This window comes from Tympanuchus pallidicinctus, unplaced genomic scaffold (genome assembly GCF_026119805.1).
Source record: "Tympanuchus pallidicinctus isolate F22 unplaced genomic scaffold, pur_lepc_1.0 scaffold20, whole genome shotgun sequence".
In the NCBI taxonomy this organism is placed as follows: Eukaryota; Metazoa; Chordata; class Aves; order Galliformes; family Phasianidae; genus Tympanuchus; species Tympanuchus pallidicinctus.
Window position 1 is genome coordinate 6,124,265 of NW_026294722.1, and position 21,074 is coordinate 6,145,338.

General features: G+C 48.4%; 1 protein-coding gene across 1 annotated transcript; it reads left to right on the forward strand.

Annotated features, from left to right (window-relative positions):
- The first annotated feature begins 14,391 nt into the window (after positions 1-14,391).
- Positions 14,392-19,933, forward strand: HRH3 (histamine receptor H3). The gene is made up of 4 exons (XM_052684015.1): positions 14,392-14,569; positions 15,207-15,365; positions 15,614-15,780; positions 16,610-19,933. Exons 1-4 carry the CDS (start codon positions 14,467-14,469, stop codon positions 17,474-17,476), a joined length of 1,296 nt encoding a protein of 431 aa, XP_052539975.1. The 5' UTR covers positions 14,392-14,466; the 3' UTR covers positions 17,477-19,933.
- Positions 19,934-21,074: the final 1,141 nt, after the last annotated feature.

Sequence of the window (21,074 nt, forward strand, 5' to 3'; positions counted from 1 at the left end):
TGATGGAGCACTGGAACAGGTTGTCCAGGGAGGAGTCTCCTTCTGTGGGGATATTCATGACCCACAAGGACACCAACCTGTGCGACCTGTTGTAGGGTTCCTGCTTTAGCAGGGGGCTGGACTTGAGGACTTCTTGAGATCCTTCCAATGCCTGCAATTCAGACTGTGTGATTACTTGCTGGGACAGTTTTTGTACTGAATGGAATAAAGTCCTGCTCACTGGTCCCTAGGCAACTACTAGAACAAATCACTAACCACTAATTCACTCACATCCATCAAAATAAGATCCACATTCATGTTATCCTTCAGTATCTTTTGTGCTTGAAGATCAGCACCTTCACTTTCCAGAAACAAATGATATTAATCTGCAGATTTGTTTAAAAAAGACAAGTGTTAAAAGGGTTTCGTTATAAAATTCCACAAAAGCAAGCAGTAAAATAGGTGGAATTTGAGCATGAGCAACAAAGAAAACAGCTGCTGTCCCCAGTGGAGTTGGAAAGCTGGGCTACAGATTCAGCTGTGCAGTAGCAGTGATCATGACAGGTCAGCACGGTGCCTCCCCCATCAGCTCCCATGTCAGCCACTGCTGGCTGCCTGCTTTTAGCCCAGAGCAGGAACTGGGAGCAGAAGGAAAAGAAAAACCTTCATTGATATTCACAATGATGTCTTACATGTTCAGCATTGTTTTTGTCTGAGGGAGCTCTTTTAGAAAATGTGAGAAAACAAGTTATTAGGTGGAAGAATGGTCATCAGAAGTGAAGAAAGGGTTCTGCTGGGAAGGAAGGGACTGTACTGCTCTGTGTATTGAAGTACCATGAATGCTTTTGATTATCATTTTGATTACTGTGTGCGTATGTTCGGTAAGATGGATTCAGATTGGGAACTGTAGAAAAAAAACAAATTCATGACCTTAACTAAGCTAAACACCAGATTAGAAGCCTCTAATGATCAAGGCACATGAGTTGAATTTGCAGTTGACAAGTAATTGTTCCCTTGCACTGCCGGCATCAGAATGGTAGCATCCCTCCTTGTCCCCATTGCCTTGCAGCAGCATCCTGAATCCAGCGCCAGACCCAGCACCGTCCCAGGGCTGTGCTGCCAGTGGGGACCTTCAGCTGGGGACCCGGCAGCTGCTGGGCTCTGCAGGAGCACCACCAGAGTCCTGCCTGTTGGTTCCCAAGCACAGAGCACAAACCCCATTTTCCAGCCATCCGGCCCCAGTGCGGAGCAGGCAGGAAGGAGCCTTGCCAGCTGGCTGCTAGCTGAGGGCTCCAGCAGGAAGAAGCCTGGATAAGGAGTCCTGCACACTGCCAGCATCGCTGCCCAGGGCTCACTTCACATTTGGAATGGTTCCTGGCCTCCAGCTCCACTCAGGGCAGGAGCTGGCTGCAGGCAGGAGGAGAAGCTGCCCACTTCTGCCAGCTCTCCTCAGCCCGGACACTGTGTTTGCAGAGCACACTGAGTTTTCAGTCCCTGCCATTTGGAATCAGATCTTGCAGGTACTGTCGCCTCACACGCACGAAGGAAAGGTTTTGGTTCAAAGCACAGCATTAATACTGGCGTGAGACAAACCCAAAAAGTTTCTCAGGAAACTTCTCATTGACCGAGATGTGATTTGTTACCAGGTTTGCACAGTGCATTAAAACAGCATTACAAAAAAAAACCACCCAACCACTGAACCCGCAGGCGAGCAAATGCCCCAGTAACTCTGCCATGCTGGTGGGGGCTTCTGGTGCTGAGTTGGGCTCTGCCCACGGTGCCTTCAAGCAGGTCTTCACATGGACCAGAAATAGCCCTGATCCAGGAGACCAGGAGCTGAAGTAATGCAGGGACAGAGGGAGAAGGAAGGAAATGGATCCAGTAGCCTCTCATTTCCTCAGTGTTTTGGTTGTCATGAACACAGACCATCCATTCCAGAAGTGCAGAGGAGAGATCAGGGAGGATTTCAAGCAACAAACAGATGGACCTTAAAGGAAACCCCAACTCCTGCCTGCAAACTAAAGGCTGAAGCAAGGCTTGCCATCACCGACTGCCATCTCTGCCTGTTCTCCAGCTGGTCCACAATCAGCTGCAACATGCATTGCTTTCCCAAAGCAGGGGGGAGCACCAAGAGGACCAGAAGCATTGGAGAGCAAAGCTCTGTGCTCCCACCCCTGTCCTCCCCTGCACACATCTCCTGTGTAGAAGGAGCCTAGGTTGGCTCTGTGTGTCCTCTCTGCACAGCCCCATCCTTGTCCTATGTGTTGGAGCAGCATCCCAGCCCTTCCTGCTGGGTCCTGAGCTCAGCTCCAGCCTCATCCCACAGCCACTTTGGGTCTGGGGCTCTCCAGCAGCTGCAGCCCAACTCATGCCAGCGCTGCTTCACTCATCAGCTCACAGCAGCAGCCTTAGTGGAGAGAAGTCCCCATGGAGAAACCTTTGCTGCTTCACTCTAGATGGTTCCATAAGCAAGAAAACCATTCTGAAGAACAAGAGCAAGTGTTCAGCTGTGCCATACATGGGCCACCTGATGAAGCTGAACCCTCTTTCCAATTGTAGAGGATCAGGGAAGGGACATTCCCAGGCAGAGGGATGCTGTGACATTGGGTTTCCTGGATTGGAAGACGCTGAGGTGACAAAATGCAATAGGTGGAAATGAGACAAATAGCAGCACCCTGTTTTCCAGTGAGAAAAACAAATTGTGTGTTCACAACTGCAGCCTTGGACAGCACATGTTCTCACTACTTCAGGTGAATAGGACTAGAAGAGCTTTTTCCTGCTTTTTGTATGCGCAGCTGCTATTTAATGTAAATGAACTTACCAGAAATTGAATAACTCCCACACAGGTAATTTTACACCCATCCAGCATTTAAATTCTGAATGCAATAATTTGCAGCAAGGCTAGAATTCCCAAAGCAAGTGGTCTATTTTTAAACCTTTCAAGCTCCCTTTTTTTTTTCTTTTTTAACGAGGTGTAGAAATTTACCTCCTTCTGTTGTTTCAGAGTCGTTTTGCATTGAAAGTTTCAGGGATGTTTCGGTCTGTCGGGGGCCACCTGGTCAAACAGCAGCAGAACAAAGCTGCTTTCTGCTGCCCATCATGTACAAGGAGGAGCCTGCAGCCTGCCCACTGTCCTGCTGCTGGTGCCTGGCTCACCTCTGCCTGATGGGGTTGCTCTGAGAGCATGAGGAAATGCAGAAACGCCGTGTTTCCCTGATGCCATCCTCCAGCTGGGGTGCGATGCAGCTCCAAGCTGTGTGCCTGGCTCAATAAGGAGCTGTGCAAACTCTCGCTGAGTTGTTCCAGTGTTGGTCAGCATTACCAATAGCAGTTGTACAGTGCTGCAGAGAGATGCTCGTGGCTCTCCTTTGCAAACAGTGTTTAAATTCATGGCTTATTTTCTTCTCTGTGTTTTGATGGCTTGGACTCAATGTTTTACTTGCCAGTCTTTTTCTGTGTGTGATAAGAGACCCAAACACAGCACAAACCTCTGCTTGTGCGTTGCAGAAAATAAAGGAGAGCAAGAAAAGGGTCTGAGACAGCACAAAACCCAGAAGACCTTTTTCTGGTCCCCGTAAGGTGTCTGTGTCATCCAGAGCAAGGAACAGCTCTGGAACGGGCAGCTGGAGGGGGGATCACTTTGCTCTGCAGAAAGCCCGTTGTCTCGGAAGAGGCAGCAGCAGGGCTGGTGGTAATCGGCCGCTGAGATGCAATGCCCTTCCCAAATGAGGACTGCCAAGAAGTATCTCCTTCACAAATCTTGGTTTGGAATTTCAGTGGAGTGAGAAATCTGAACCTTGGCCCTATCACTGGATGAATCACTTTGTCACCACTTCTGAATCAAATGCTTCCAAAGCAGGAATGCTGGTATTGCAGTGCCCAGCGCTGTGCTGGCCAGCCCCAAACACAGCCGTGGCAAGAGCTGAGCATCATTCCTGAGCACCTGAATGTCACGCGTGGAGCGTGCACAAAAACAGAAGTCAGGTCTGTGTGGGAGCCTGGGCTGCCCAGTACACCTCAACAGGCTCTGGCAGAGGAGGCAGACCCAAACTTCTTTCCCTCTGCAGTGAGATGCATTGCCTTCCCTCATGCTGTTGGGCTTTGCCTCCACTTGAGAAAGAAAGAAAGAAAAAAAAACGTTTGTGGCAAATGGAGTTGCAATTATTTTAAAACGTTGCTTTTTCTGAGATGTAGCAGCAACAAAAATTACACACAGATCAAAGAGGAAGGAGGCTGTGTTCAGAGACAACTCAAAAATAATACGGGGCAGTTGCTGAGCAACTTTCCAGTGCAAAGTCTTGTTTTTTTCTGGTTCCTCCCCCATCTGTACGAGAGGGATGGTGTCTCGTGTTAGTCAAAGGAAAGTCTGTGTGATTGCCTGAGTACAATTAGATCTAAGGTCTTTGCAAACAGCTCCTGTCAATCAACCCCGAGCCATTGATCTTACATCTCAAGCACTTATTGAAAAATAAATTATGCTTTTTTGATCTAATCAACTGTTGAGGATCCTTTTCTTCCTTTTAGAGGCTGAGTAAATAAAATTCTTCCATCAGAACTTGCTTAATAATTATTCTGGACACACGGTGGACAGAATCCTAAGTGCAAAGCGCAGCTATGACTCAGAAACCAAAGGCTGATTTCTTTTTCCTCCGGTCCTCTGTTTTGTTGGAGTATCTATTCTTCCAACAGGCGTTCACACAATTTGGTGCACAATGCTAAATGCAGTCCCATAATCAGGGCATTGTTTGTTATCTGCACGTGTGCTGTGGGGATCTGCGTGCTCCAGAACGGTGCCCAAGGATTTCACCTTCCTCTCCTGCTGCAGTTTGTCCCTCTCCCGCTTTTGTGCCACGTCCGTCACAGATGCAAAAATGCTTTTGTGCTCTGAGGAGGGACAGTGAGTTTCCATCCATGGAGATCCTCCGGCATCAGGAGTGCAGTAACATTGGCTGCTGGCAGGGCTGTGGAGGCAGTTGCCATGATAAACACAGGGCTGGGATGAGCCAGTGTGAGCAGGGCACTGGTCAGGTGGTTGCCATCCATCTGGGGTCCCTGAGGAGGAGATGTTTAGATTCCTGATAGCCATAAAAATGGGATGCTTCCTTTCGTTTTGTCACGGAAGTGAATAAACTTGACACTCCAAAAAGAGAATTTAGCAGGCCTGCCTTGGGGCTGGTGCAGGTCAGATGGGCAGGGAAGATAATCTGTGTGTTCAGCTGTCTGCCAAAGCACATCTGAGCACAGCACAGTGACCCTGCAGCCCCTGTGTCACACCTGGGGGGACACAGGACACAGAGCCCACAGCTCCATTGCTCTGCCCCAGCCTGCAGACATGGGGAACCCTGCTTTGCATTGGGATGGGATGGAGAAGCAGCGCTCGGGAAGGGTCCCTGTGAGCACATTCAGAGCAGTGTCACACACCGGATCAGAGACTGCCCAGCACCTCCAGTGGGCCAAACCTGAGGCAGAACTGATGCCTGACCCACACCGGCACTGACACAGCACGGCTTGCCCTGATATTTTCCAGCATTTCTCAAAAATACCCCTTTAAAAGCAGCAGAGCTGGCACAGCTCTGCCTCTTGGATGCTGGCACGCTGCCATCCTTTAATTAAGTCTGCTGCTCTGTCTGGTGTTGACGGCAGCGCTTCAGGTCGGCGGCAGGCAGGCTGTGGGAAGCACACAGTGATCAGGAGGCTGCAGGGCTCCTGTGGGATGGCTGAGGTGTTCAAGCGAACATGCCAGAGTAATCGTGTCAGTATTACCACACTCATTGATCAGATTAATGGAGAGCACAGACCCAGTCAGGGCACGGCTGCAGGGAAGAGGTTGGCTGGGAGCAGAGAGCAATCGTTTGAAACCCAAATCCTCACCTGATGGCACAAGCCATGGAGAAACTGCTGCCATGAGGCTCTCTGACATCCCCGGCACCAAAGTGCAAGATGAACCATTTCTAGTACAGGTTTCCAGCAGCCACTGGCAGTACCTGTGGTCAGCTGCATCCTGCAGATAGCCTAAAACTTGAATTGGGTACTTTGGAAAGTCATTGCAAAGTGCTTTGGGATCTTGACCAGGAAGTGAGACTGCCTTCATCAAGTGATGAGCAGAAAGAAGAGAACACCTGCTTGGGGCTGCCCTTCTGCCAGTGCAGTGGTGGGCAGCAGTGATTTGGATTCTGCCTCTCGATTTTCATCAGCTGTACCCTGCTGCCCCAGAGAAGCTGATCTCTGCCTCACCCCCACAGGGCAGCCTGATTTGGTCTTCTCTGCTTGCAGATAGTGCCATATACAGAACAGTATTGCAATTAAACATTTTCTCTGCTCTATGCTAATGAGAAACAGAAAGAGCTAACAGAATACACAATGGCAGATAATTACAGCCAAGCAATTACTGACACAATCCTCCCTCCTTGTCTTCATGTTGCTTTTTCCACTGCTCAGCGCTTGCCATGAGCCTGACATGGTGAGCGGAGCTGTGACCGTGGTGAGCAGGGCCATGGAGAGGCCATTGGAAGCACGACCCTAAAGGAGCACATAAACACATTTGTATACATGCAAGCTCAGACAGAATCACTTCAAAACAATGCCATCGTATTCTCATATGCGGAGTGTCACATGAAATGTTACCCACAGCGCCCTCCTCTCACTCCCAACCCACTTGCATACCAGCAGGGTCTGCGAAGCCCCTCTCTGGGCACTGCAAACAGCACTGGCTGTGTGTGATGCATTGTTAACTAGTGGAATCATGAACTCAATTTCAGAAAAATCTGCCTAGAACCGACCCCACGGCCTCTGCACACCATTATTAACAAAACGATGGCGATTGGAGTTGGACAGTTCATCTCTTACCTGAGCAAACAACATTTATTTATCGCTGTGCTCTGCATCACCTCCCTTTTTCCATCTCACACCATGCTGTTAGACCATGCAGAAATACAGCACAAAACAAAGAATAGGAGAATACAGCATCATACTATGATATTATGGGTGATACTTCCCTGCAAACTGCTGAACTCAAAGAGCTGGTGCTCCTCCCCGAGCTGCAGGTCTGCAGCACTTAGAAAGTATGTTGTTCTTCTCCGTTTACCAAGCAAAGTGCCAAGGAATCCTTCACTTGCTGAGCAGTAAGACAGCCTGCATTAGCTAACAGTACCTGCACAAGTGGCACATCACGGACTTTGGTCTGTTTGACAGTAATTTTCAAGCTCTCCAGTGTCTCTTGTGTCCTGTGAAAGAAAGGACAGGAAAGCAAGAGAGCCAAGTAGGGAATTATCTCTCACTTCTCGCTTCCTGCTGGTAGGCAATGTTCCACAGCCTCAGCTCACTGAGACATGCGGAAGTGACAGAGCTAACAGGCTTTCTGTGGCTTGGGATAATCAAGTATGGGGTTCTCAGGCAGTCATAAAGGAGAGCTGACTTCAAGTATCCCTAAATTCTGTCTTGTATAGCATGCAGGAAAGTAACTGACTGATTGCCATCCGTTGGAGGCACAGGTATCAGCTCAGTGACCTGTGCTTTACTGGCCAGGCTGAGACAGAGAATGACAAGGACAGAAGTGCTCCTGATGGAAAACCTGGCTCCCACACAGTGCAGCTTCTTACCTCTCGTGTGATTCACTTCCTTAGTTTACACTGGAGGTACCTAACTTCATTTCTCATCCTTGGCTTCTCCCAGTTCACAGCATCCTACTTGCAGAGCAGCTTCACCCTGCCTGGGGGGGGGTCACCCTGATTTCTTATTGAGGACAGGAAAATGTTCAGTCTTTCAGTTTTGCTTTTTTCCCCATGTTCCAGCATGTTCTGAACTCAGTGACATCTCAGTGACTATTGTGTTCAGCAGCAGCTTTGTCACACTGGAGTTCTCTGAGATGGCTGAGCTGAATGGTTTCACAAGAAGAGGAGCATCATAACTGCTAAGGAAAATGAGGATCCTGTTACGGACTGCAGCAGCAAACTCCCTGTTGTTGCAGAGGAACGGATGTAGCAAACAGGCCAGGAACCTTGGCATGCACCAGGCTGGCTGGTAGAGCAGCTCTTGTTGCTGAAATGCTATTCATTGCAAGCTAACCCCGTAAATGGAACTGCTTCAGGTTACAGCTCCTCTCAGGACCCAGGGGAGCCCTAGTTTCTTTGTCCTCTACTATTTCTCTGTACCAGTCTGACTCCAAATTACCAGCTTGTCTGGAAGCCAAAGCAGCCCAGGAATGTGTATTTTTTCCTGTAAGAGGGAGGGCAGGTAAAAACATCCTGGGCACTGTTGTTCCTTCTCCTACAGAGAGCTGATGCTTCCTAAACGCTTTGCTTTCCTCCCATCACTGAAACCCTTTTAATCCCCCCTTGCCATGTTTTTATACTCTGATGCCTGACATATTTCCTATTAGTCTCTGCTGATTTGTAGCAGACATCAAAAGGAAGCCTGAAAAAATGAGGAATCAGAGACCGTGAAGCATAGTTCAGAGTCTGGGAGGAAACAGGGAGGCAGATGAGGAGCTTCTGGCCATCTTCTGGCCTGTTCAAGACAGAAAGGGGGGGCAGAGGAGCCAAGGATGACCATGACTCATGAGGGTGGGTCAAGGAATCCAGCAGAGCTGATGAGGGCTGAAAGGACAGATGGCTGTATTCCCCTCTGAAGGGCATCTTCCTTTGAAAGAAAAGTGCTTTGATAACTGACTACAGTGCTGCTGGACTTTACAGTGCAATGCCTTTCACAGATTGCCCTTGAAAAGATGCTTAAAGTTCCTGCAGACCTGCTAGGAACAATATCAGCAGCATCTCCAGTGATTTCTGCCTGCTCCTCATCCTCAAGAGATGGGTGTGTGGGCTGAGCCCTTCTGATGAAGCTGTCAGTCACCACCCAGGACTGTATGTTGACATTTCAGACAGTGGGCTGAAGGCAGCCTCAGTCCAGCCAAGCCAATTCTGTCTGCATCTTCACTTGCACCTTGCTGGCGTCTCCTTCTGGTCCTCCTGGGCAGCAGAGTGGAGGTTTTGATGCGATAGAATCACAGAATGGCTCAGACCTTAAAGCTCATACAGTTCCAGACTCCCGCGATGGGCTGGCTGCACCCCCAGCTCACACAGCCCAGGGCCCCATCCCAAAAGGCTTTGAACACCTCATCCTGTCCTCTCCTCATAACAGATCCACACACTTCAGATAAAGTCTTCATCCACCATGGAGGTCTCTGGTGACAAGCCAGCTTTGTGTTTCTGCTTGGAAAGCAGAAGAAAGGGAGCTACCCTTTCCTTCCTGTTGCACCCAATGAACCAATATGGTTATATCTTCATAAGAGAGAATTGGGCCTACATTGAGTGGCAGTAATGAATTAAACCGAATTAAACTTTGGTACATATGAGAGATATGTTAGTTACTATATAAAGTATTATAATTAATTGGTCCAGGAAATCTCTTAAATATTACATAAGGTCACCAATGAGTTTCCTGCCTGTGGGCCCCCACAGACCAGCAGGGAGCTGACATTTGCAGATCTTCTCCCTCAAGAACCTCATGGCAGCTCTGAAGAAAACCATGGGCGCCATAAGTGGGCTTAAACTCTGCTCCTCTAATTGCTTAGAGCCATTAAGTTTTACAAAATTTGATTAAGCATTAAGCAGCTCACTGCTCTGCAGCTTGCACCAAAGCCCAGAGAAGCCCAGATCGTTTCTCTACAGCTGCTCCATTTTTATGCCCACCTGAGAACAACATCAGCATCAACTAGGAACTGTTGGAATGTCCTGCTCAGCTCCACACCTGCACTACTTACTGCCATCAGAAGTGTTTGGAGTGAAGTCCAGCCCAGCTTTTTTAAAGCCATCTCCTAACAGAGCACCAAATTTAATTGATATTTTTTCAACAGAACTGTAATGTTTGCTCTTCCACATGGCAAAACGCTTCCACCACTGATTACAGCTGCTTATGGATATCATGTCTCATTAATCAGACCCTGCTGTCTCTCTCTGAAAACATCTATGGGCTTTAACAGCTGCTGCCAATTGAGTCCAAGCTGACAGATGCAGGATGACTTTAGGTTTTATTCCCCTTGTGCTCTGAAATTTTCATTTCAAAACTCAATATTGAATTGGCCTTGACAAGAACCAGGTGCTAATTCTGATCAGTTACTGCATTACTCATTGTGCTGTACCTGTTTCCCTCCCCCACAGCAGCAAAACTCAGCATTTTGACGCTCACAGCAGTGCTGTTGGTTCCACAGAACTAGAAATGGGGCTCATATCCAACTCAAAGCTTGCTCTGTTCAGTCTCTTGCAGTGTGACACTGCTTTTTTTTTTTACCAGTAGAAATCATTTTGCCACCTGCCTTAGCAGCCCAGCTGCTCATTTCATGATGTTCCATCCAGGTTCAGCTTGCCATGCTGTTTTTCAGTCCTAACAGCTCCCCAGGTTTGACAGACAAGTTGTTGATGGTCTCTACTGTGGGAAATGGCATTTTCTGTATCTCATCTTCTGACGCTACCTATATGAAACTCCTGTTAGACTTTGGCTTCCCTGTTTGTGCATCAGCTGGGCTCTGGCAAAGCAGGAGCTCAAATTCTCCTCTGGAAATTTCATCCTCAGCCACTCTGGGCTCTCTTCTCTGCACTGTGCCGTCCTTATCCTCACCAGGCACTGCTACCTCTGAGGGGATCTCAGAAAAGGAAATTTTCCAAACTGAATAAACATGTCCTACAATGAAAGACAGAAGAAAAAGAAGTAAAACAAAGGGATGGGCTTCATAGCACAGATACTTGTGTGAATGCCAGAGCACTTTCAACCCTCATCAGTAAAGGCATGAATACAAAGCGGTTATTAAATCATCTCTTTCTTTAAAGTTTGTTCCACAGACAAGCTGGCTCCACGGGGCAGAAATAAGCAGAGGAAGAAAAGGCAATCATGCAGAGCAGTAACAGCATCTGGCAGAGGTTTGGGGCTTGCTGTGCCCCAGCCTGCACTTCTCCCTTCTCTGGGGAAGAGCAGAGCCCTCGCTGTGAAACTCTCACTTGTGAGAGCACAAAGGCAGGCATGCATCAAAGTGAAGGTGTCATGACAGCTCTCATTTCCCCTTCAAGCATTCCTGGTGTTGTCTCTTCTGATGTCCTTATCTCTCCCGTTTCAGGACACAGCTGTCCTTTTACTTTGTAATTGCAATGATACCTATCTGAACCTGCACTGACGTGCAATTCTTCTATGGGAGGCTGACCAGCATCCCGGGGACACCTATCCATGTGGATTACGAATAACTCCTTCATCATTAGCACCCTATAAACTGGCTTTTGTTAGGTCTGTTCCAGGAAAAATGGGAGCTTCCATCTCTCCCCTTCACGAAGCATCCAGCAGGAGCAGCACACAGACTGCACAGGCCTGTGGTCCTGCACAGCTGAGCTCATAAGATGGTGAGGTATTTTGCCCCACAACAGAGGCACTTGTACTGATGTAAAAGCACAGTGTGACTCTGGAGCTGCAGCCAAGAAGGTCAGAGCAAGCACTGGACGATAGCTGTGCCTGAAATAGAGAAGCAGTGAATTTGTGAACCTTTCCAGCACCAGCTGCTGCACGGAGGTAGTGGTTATTTGTATGTAGAATGGGGCTGTCACCACCTCTACTGGTTTTGACTGGGAAACGTGTGGAAGATTTCAGGTCATGTATACTCCATGGCAAATTGAGAGACAGTGCATTTTTGTTTTAGTGATTTGGTCCTGATTATCACCTTGTCATTTGTAAAAGGTCACAGTCCCTAAAGGTGGGAGATGTTATCAATTACATGATTAAGCAGCCAGCTGCAAAGGAATATCCTCCCATCTCCAGGTTTATTACACTGGGAAGTTATCTATGGGCCAAGAACTTCAGTATACACCTCAGAGCTACAAAGGCACTTCAGAGAATCAAACCTAAGTGATAAAAGGTAACAATGCCAAAGTAAGCCAACAGAGTTGGCTTCACAGACGTATTGACAGGCATCCCAGAGAAGGGAACAACCCAATCCTCACATCTGGATTTCGTGGTTCATTAGATGCTGAGCATCCAAGAAAATCTAAGACAAGAACAAGCATCTAACAAAATAGCACCGTCTCTACAACTCTTCCAAAGCAACTGAGAGCAGATTTTGTAGCATGGATGATCTTGGAGGTCATTTCCAACCTTGGAAGTTCTCTGATTCTGAGTCTAACTGTGCGTTCAACAAAACCACAATCATTTTATATGAAAGGGATTACAGGAATTTAATAAAACTAGAGGAGTAGAAACAAGAATTATGCCTGGCCTGCAGAGGAAGGAGCTCCACAGAGAAGAACAGATCCCAGCTCTGCGTCTTTAGCACTCAGCACAGTCCCACATGGAAGCTCCAGTTGTTTGCACACAAGTTCTTGGGAAGGCAGAACTTCTCCGTACCTCTCTGTGTGGCTCATAAATCTCTGTGCAATTCTGCAAGTCACGAGAGACAAGGTAAATGAGATGCTGAACGGGGGAAATAGAACTGAGCAAAAGCAACTCCAAATTGGTCCCTGTAGGACGGCCAAACTAAAATAATAAGCAAGGGAAAGAGAAGCCAGTGTCAGCAAGCCAGATGCATACAAAGCACATCCACAACAGTCCCTGAGTGCTTCCTATTGTAAGCAGCAGTGAGCAGAGCAAGCTGGGCCAGCCAGGCTCAGCCAAAGATCCCGGGGCACCACTCTGAGATGTGGCAGTGCTCAACTCTGCAGTGCCAAAGTTCGGATAGACCCCACTCTAGAATTACACCCGAAGATTTCTGAATACCAGAAAGCTGCAGAAGTTGTCTCTTAGTCTGAAGGTTTCATGTTGTAGAGAAACTGCCTAGAACAGCCATCTTTACAAGATTATTCACTTCTTATTCACTCAGTGCTTGAATCTGAAAGAATGCTCAAGTGCAGGCATTGCTTTCAGTATGAAGTTGCTACAAGAGAGACACATATTGCCCTTGTTTGTTTTAAAAGGCATAGAACACCTGTGGAATTCATGTCCAAGCTCAACGCTTTTTAAAAATGAAATGGGGAAGGAAGGAAGCAGAAGAGATGAGAACCCCCAGGACTGGAACTGCTTACCAACAGCAGCAGCAGGGCTGCCCCCACTCTCCTCACTTCTGCCCTTACCTGAAAGCTTCCAGCACAGCTGCACCACAAGCTCACAAAGCATTACTTGAGCACATTGGCTGCTCTCCGAGGCTCCTCAGTTGCCTCACTGCACTCAGCTGAGACATCCCAGAAGCCCTTAGGAATTGGGTTGAATAGGGAGCTCTGGGCTGGGATCTCTACACTGGCTATCCGCTTTTTGTCTGAGGACTAAGTGGTGCAGAGCTCTGAGGCCAAGAAGAGAACCCTGGCAGGTGACAACACACTAACTGATAACCCCAATGAACACATATAAGCACATATGAGCACATGACGTCTACATATGTACTGCATAGGCCAGGTCAAAACATTAGCCATCGTACCGTCTGACCACATATCCACGTGTAATCTGCTAATCAGCCCTTCTAGGCTGGGTGATTTCCTTTGTTTCATTAACAACACGATTCCAGAAATACATTAGATAGATAGATGTCCTCCTGAAGCAAAAAAGAAACATTCAGAGCAGGAAAACTCTATTCTGCTCAGCTCTGCTGTCCCTTATTGGCTCAAGGTGCCAGGCAAATCACTCTGGTTAAACACTGATTGAGAGCTGTGCACGTAACATGTTGAAATCCCTTTGTAAATTATCTTCAGGCGTCTTGAGCTGGTCTCCGTCACAGTCCAAAGCGTGATTTCTGCTTTCTGTTCTGATGGAGCAAACTGAATAATGACTGACAGCTAACGAGCAGCTCGCAGTGATAGTGCCGCCGTATGCACGCAGTCATTCGGAATTCACAGACGTCTTAATGAATACTAACGACTGGCTGAATAGCTGAAGATTACAAACCACACGAGATCGCCAGCAGCCGCGGGATGAAAGTGTTGGCTGTTAGAAATCGCCCCACCAACAACTCGACGCAAAGCCCCGCTCTCTGTCCCCTGCAGCGCTGCCGTGTGCGGCTCCGCGGGCGCACAGTGACCTCCTCTGTTGGGACGCGGCGGCGGTGCGGACAGAGCCGCGGTTCCGTGCGGGCGCAGCGATTCCTGCCAGCCCGGACCGAAAGCGGAGAGATGGAACGAGGCGCCACCGAATGCCATCCCTGCACGGAAATGCTGCCTGCTGCTGCTGCTGGCTGCCGCGATGCTGGAGCTTCTTCAGCCTCTGCTCGAGCCTCTGATAGCTCCTGGTGTGAAGATGGCTTCTGAAGTAATGAGGAAGAGGCACAGCTCCCCGGGCTTCGGCTTCATGGTGTTTCTGGGCTTGCAAAATTTCATTGCTTTGTTTTTTGTTCGCTGCTCTTCAAAGACGGACAAAACGTATCAGACTTCTCCAGATTAAAAAAAAAAAGGCTCTGGGGCAGATTCTGCAGCACTGGTTTCCGGTGCTGCCCTGCACACCCCACACCTTCCTCCCTCACTCCCAGGTGAGCTGATGGGACTCGGAAGGCATTTTCAGTGCTGCATGCAGAGCATGCACTGCACACGTGGGTTTTACCGTGGCCGGAGCTTCGTCCTGGAGTACTGCCGGCAGAAAAGTACGTTCAGGCAAAAGTTATTCCCTTCACTATGAAAAGCCAAGCAAGAGGAGGGAGGAGGAGGCATGAATCGACTCCCTGCAGCTAGAAGTGGAGGGCAGTGAGTCGCCGGTTTGCAGGTCGTGGGTTGGACAGGGTGAGATCTGCAGCAGGGCAGCTCCCGGGCAGCTGTACCTTTCCCCTGCTACCCGTGGGGGGCGTGGGCATCGCTGCCTTCCTCCACCAGCCCGGGGGCTCTCGGGGCTGACTTCTAGTTGGGCGTTTAGCTCCACGTCTTGACACTGGGGCAGAGACCGTCAGCACTCCCCACGGCCTCTGTCTCTGGGGGGATGCTTTGCGGGAGATGCAGAGACGTTCCTAGCGGGACACGTGGGGATACTCCGGAGAAATCGAGGGACTGAGGGGAAAAGGGAACGAGTGGATGGCAGCATTCTGTGCGAGTGGTGCGGGACGCACCGAGGCTCGGAGCGGCGGCGGCGGGGAGCGCGGGGCTGCAGAGCAGCGGGGCGGGAGGCGGGGCCGGACCGGGAGGGGAGGGGAGCGAAGGACCGGCAGCCCCGCGGCTGCGGAGAGGCGCGGGCCATGGAGAGCGGCGGGGCGCTGAACGGCTCCGCCGCCGCCTCCGGGCGCTTCGCAGCCGTCGGCACCGCGGCGCTGGGCGCCCTCATGGCTTTGCTGATCGCCGTCACCGTGGCCGGCAACGCGCTGGTGATGCTGGCTTTCGTGGCGGACTCCAGCTTGCGCACCCAGAACAACTTCTTCCTCCTCAACCTGGCCATCTCGGATTTCCTAGTAGGTAAAGTGCCGCCCGTCGCGGAGCAACGCGCCCGAAACTTCGTGGCGAGGGCAGCGCCGTGCCGCTCTCCCGGCCGCAGCCCCGGGGTTCCGTTCCGCAGCGCGCCGCCTCTCCCCGACCCCACAGCCCCGCAGCGCCCGCCCGCATCCCGCGCCCTGCGGAGCAGAGCCCTGCGGAGCGCAAGGGCGGCGGCGCTGCTGCAGGTCACGGCCTCGCGTGTCCGAACAAACGGAGCCCTCTGGTTGCAGGTGCCTTCTGCATTCCTTTGTACGTGCCCTACGTGCTGACAGGGAGATGGATCTTCGGGAGAAGCCTCTGCAAACTCTGGCTGGTAGTTGATTACCTGCTCTGCACCTCTTCGGTCTTCAACATCGTGCTGATCAGCTATGACAGATTTCTCTCGGTGACAAGAGCGGTGAGTCCTGGCACGGCAGCTGAGAGGGGAATAAGTCCTTCTGCTTTGTTCTTTGTTAATTAAAAGCTTTCTGAATCGTCCACAAAATTGTTAATCATTCAGCCTGGTGATTGGAAAGAAATAATTATCCACAAATACCTAATTCAGTTGTGGCTTCCGATGAGTGTTTGAGTGTTCCGATGAGTGTACTTAACCAGACCCCACTGCGCACATGTTCCTTTGCAGATGACAGGAAGGCAGACCCGCAATGAATTGCAGAGATCTGTCATCTCCGGGGCAGACAAGCAGATTGCAGACCCAAAGCTAGGGAGATTTCAGTGCCAGCTTCAGCAGGGCACTGTGCTCAGGTCTGTGGGCACTGTGAGGTGTGATGAAAACAGCCTTGCCCAGGCTGATCAGAGCCACAGCTGCCTGATTTCTCCTTGACTCCAACTACAAACATGGGTCAGCTGCACGACACCCGGGTTCAGAACAAGGCAGCGCTGAATGCCTGGTGTGTGATGCTTACCTGTCCCCAGGAGGTGCAGCATAGCCAGGGGCAGCTCAGGCATGTGGCTGGGAGCAGCAAAACTGCTGGGCTTGAACCAAGGCTGTTCATTTCCACTGAGCAGAAGTCACGTCTCTTTTTGGTGAGGTACAAGATGAGGGTTCTGTCTTCTTGGCAGGTGTGTGATATATCCAGCAATTGCTTGTGCTGCGACATGTGAATTTGTTACACTGCTGTGATATTGCCTCGCAGCTTTACCAGAAATGCCAACAGTGTGTTTGTGAAGTGCCTCAACCAGCTGGTGTGTGTGGCCGTGCTTACGGGAAGGTTTCCTCATTGCAGGTCTCCTACAGAGCCCAGCAAGGCAACACCAGGCGAGCAGTGCTGAAGATGGTGATGGTGTGGGTATTAGCATTCCTGCTTTATGGACCTGCCATTATCAGCTGGGAGTACATCTCGGGGGAGAGTATCATACCCACTGGGGAATGCTATGCTGAGTTTTTCTACAACTGGTACTTTCTCATGACAGCCTCCATGCTGGAGTTTTTCACCCCTTTTATCAGCGTAATGTTTTTCAACCTGAGCATTTACCTGAACATACAAAAGCGTACCAAATTACGCCTGGATGTTTTCCACGAAGTGCACAACCAGCCCTTTGCTGAAGAGATGGAAATGAGCCCAGAAACAAAGTTTGCTTCGAAATGTTGCAAGTGGGAACAGAAGGAGCCAGCTGAAACCCTCGGCCTCTCTAAGAGTGAAGCACAAGCAGAAGCTTCCACCAGTGCAAAAGACCTGCTGACAGCCAGCTCGGGGAGATCCCAGTGCTGCAATAAAAAGGGCTGTAAGAATTCAGCATCTGCACTGTCCTTAGAGAAAAGGATGAAGATAGTCTCCCAGGGCATGACCCAACGCTTCAGGCTCTCCAGGGACAAGAAAGTAGCCAAATCGCTGGCAATCATTGTGGGTGTTTTTGGCATTTGCTGGGCACCATACACCCTCCTTATGATTATCCGTGCTGGCTGCCACGGCCACTGCATCTCTGACTACTGGTACGAGACTTCCTTTTGGCTGCTGTGGATCAACTCAGCTGTCAACCCCGTCCTATATCCTCTCTGTCACTACAGCTTCAGAAGAGCTTTTATTAAACTCCTCTGTCCGAAGAAGCTGAAGATTCAACCTCAAGATCCCCTGCAGAACTGCTGGAAATGAAGCAATCCTTGGGTGTGGGAAAGCCTTTGTAACAGGCGTAGCATTGCTTCTCCAGAAGCTGGGCTCACTGCTCTGCAGCACACGAGGAAGGCAGCTGGGAGACCACTGTTCACTTATGCCAGTTCATCACCGACAAACCCAAGCAGAACAGAGGAGGGAGGAGGTTGGGTTTTTTCCACTTTAACGTTACCCATAGGCAGTGATGCTTCCTCCACCTGCACAGCAGAGCTTTGCTGCCACCTAGTCAGCCTGAGCAGCACCAACATTTTGTTGAAATAAGAAACCCAGAAAATGCCTACCCCAAACCCACCGGACTAAACTCATGTTTAAATCATTAAACTAAAGGTTACGTGATTGCAAACCTGATTTTTACTGAGAATGGGTTTTGTTTTGTTCTCTTTGCACTTAAGTTATTAAGAGATGATACAGCAAGAATGAACCACAGAAAGAAGGAATGCCTCGTTTATCATTACTTCTACAGCAGCTACAGCCATAATGTAGATCCTCGTTGCATATGGTGCAAGGTATGTCCTTTCCACTCTCCAAGAAGGGGCACATCTCTGCCCCTAGCAGTCTACAGCCAGACTGAGCTTACAGCCAGGCTTCCTTTTAAAGCAGGAGACCTTGGTCAAGCTGATCTAAGCAACACAATTATCATTTTTTAATTGTCTTTTTTAAGCAATCAGCCAGCTTCTTCCACAGACAGAACATCAGATTCAAGAGACCAGGGCTCTAACCTAGCATGACATATTGGGCATTTTATTTCTGCTTCCCATCTCATTCTTCGTCATACTTGCCCACGTAGACTCAATAAGCTCTTTGGGAACAGGCAGCATGGCCACAAAGAAAAGACCAACTCCCATCTCTGCTGGCACTGCTCACTGCTGTAGTAATACAAATACATCATCAGTTGCCATGGCAAGCACTCGTGTTTAACAGTATTGCAAAGGAAGCTTGAGATCATAAGTCTGAAGACTACATTTATAAATGGAAACCCAGTTGCTGTGAAGTTGTACCCACAAGCTTGTGATGCTGTGATTGCCAATTACACTTAGCTGTCGTAAACAGTTTCTTGGCTGTTGCTAGGAATAAACAAAAATGCCATCCTACTTTATTCCAGTGATGTTTGTTGAGTAGACCAATATTGTCATCTGAAGTCAGGTTTAAATGATGTCTTGTTCTGTGTATATGATATTGCAGTCTTGTGACAAGTTCCATCAGGCCATAAAATATGAACTCAGATACATGTTTTGAAGTGTACTGAGAAGTGCCAGTATGCACTGCTGAGCCTCGTGTACTTTCCTGTGTCCACTACCTTCTGAAAATGCCAGTAAAGTACTTTTATACAAATAATTCATGGTAAGCAGGACGTTGTTAGAAATTGTGAAATCCAACATGTATGAATTATGAAAGCAAAACCTGTATCTATTTGTCTGAGGAGACAATGGAAGCCAATAAAGAAAAGGCTCCTGAAAAAGCTGCATTTCTTTTACTGCTGATTAAATGGGGTCTGGATGTCACACAAAGTTGGTGGTGAGAGCGGGGCGCTTAATTCTGTCTGGCTGTAGTTCTTTTCCAGAGCATGCTACGTGCAGCCTGCATCTGAAAAGCTTACCTTAAACCTTTGTGACTCATGAAATCCACTCAACTGCCTAAAAAAAGACAAAATCATAATCACAGAATCATAGGGGATGGAAAGAACCTCTGGAGACCAGCTAGTCCAAGAGACCAGCTAGTCCAACCCTGTGCTAAAGCAGGTTCCCTGCAGTGGGTGATGTGAATGAGGGCCCAATTCCCAGCTGTATTTCTTCTCGTTTGCTCGTAAAGACAGAGAGGGCTACAAGATCCAGCCTGATAAAAGAAAAGTTATGTTACACCTACAGAAAAGGGTGGAGGAGTTGTTGGTTCTGTCATACCTGGTATTAAAACGAGGCTTTCATGTTTTCATCCTCTTATCTATCTTTTACCAGGTAACTTACCTATCACTTTACCAGAAAGGAAATTTAACAGAAAATATTAATCTGAAAGAACTCTTTCTATTCTGTGGCTAACAGGTAGATCTCTGACAAATTAGATGTGAGAATACTTTCCTCACTATGGTTTGTTTCTTCCTGACCCAATGAATTCACAAATGAAGAATGTACCGGTCTTTCCTATATGAGACATTTGCCTGAGTAAGGATGGACTGGTGATTGAGCTTCATAATAGAATAAAGCAGGGAGATGTCACAGGTGCTGTTTTTCCTTCTTCCTCCACATTGCAATACACATAAAACAGGTTATTATATGACCAGACCAGACAGTACCCACAGACCAGAGCTAAGAAACAGGGAGCATATGGTGAATTACCAGGTTCTTTTTCCTCTTTCTGTAAAATTGTTCCTTTCTAGAGTATAAATTCACTGTATGACATTGAAAAAGAAAGAAGAGTTGCCACTTCTAGCTGGTTTTCCTGCAGGTGATGAGCTGAGCAAGAAGGCATTTAAAAAGGAAGTTGCAACTGTTTGTCTGAATTCTGGAAACTGTTGTTTCCATTCTCAAATTCTTAGCTTATAATTAAATATTTGCATCCTGCAGACGAGCAGATTTTCTCCTATGCCCATGGTAGTAATTCTATTCAAAAGCAATGAGACCTATTTTAATTTTGGAGTTGACTTTGCAGAGACATGGGCTGGGATTTCTTTTTCTCCGCATATTTGCTCAGTCAAACAGCTAAAGCTGTGAGCAACACAGCGTGAAGAGGCCGATAAAACGCACGATGTCATCCATAAGGCCACACTGTACCTACACCGAAGTCCATGTGCCATCTCTGCAAGTGCAACAAATCCCCGAGTCCCAGTAGTGACATCAGTGTATTTCTGTATCATTTAGAACCCCAGTGCCACTTTCCTCTGAGCTGTCAGAACGGACCAAGTATTTTGGTCTTAAACCCCCTTCCTACAGAGTAAAGAAATGGACAGGTTTCATCGTACAGCTTTTGCACGGTATTTCCATGCTCTCTGACTGCTGTATGTGCAGGAGATGCTCAACACATTTTCAGACAACAACTGGGGGAACTGCAGCCATACATCCATCCTAAAAGAACATTGGTTTCTTCCGTTTCCATATCTCTCTGGATTTCAATAACGTTTCCATCACACTAATAATGTTTTAATTGCAGTAAAGTGATATCAAGATGAGCAAAAAACAGCCTCCAAGTTAACAGAAGTTATTTAATGAGATAGGAGCAGTGCATCATTTTGCTAAAGTAGTTCCTGGGAAAATATAATTTGGGAATCTTGTAGAATTCTTCATGGTCATTATCTCTTCTTGTAGGAGAGATTGCACGCGCCTGTGCTTGTACCAGCATGTGCACAGATGATTGGAAATAAACCTGTGTCTCAGTGATTAAACACATTCATGCTTCTTTAATTCCTGTGAAGGAGGACAACGTGGGTTTGTGGGTTTGCAAAGAGCAGGGCTTGGATTTTCAACATTATGAAGAATTTGAAGTGTAAAGGAGTGGTTCAAGATATGCTGCAGCCGTTAGCAAAGAGAAAGAGAAGTGCTGTGAAGGTCGGCTGTGCACGTGTAGCTTCAGCTCACACAACACATCACAT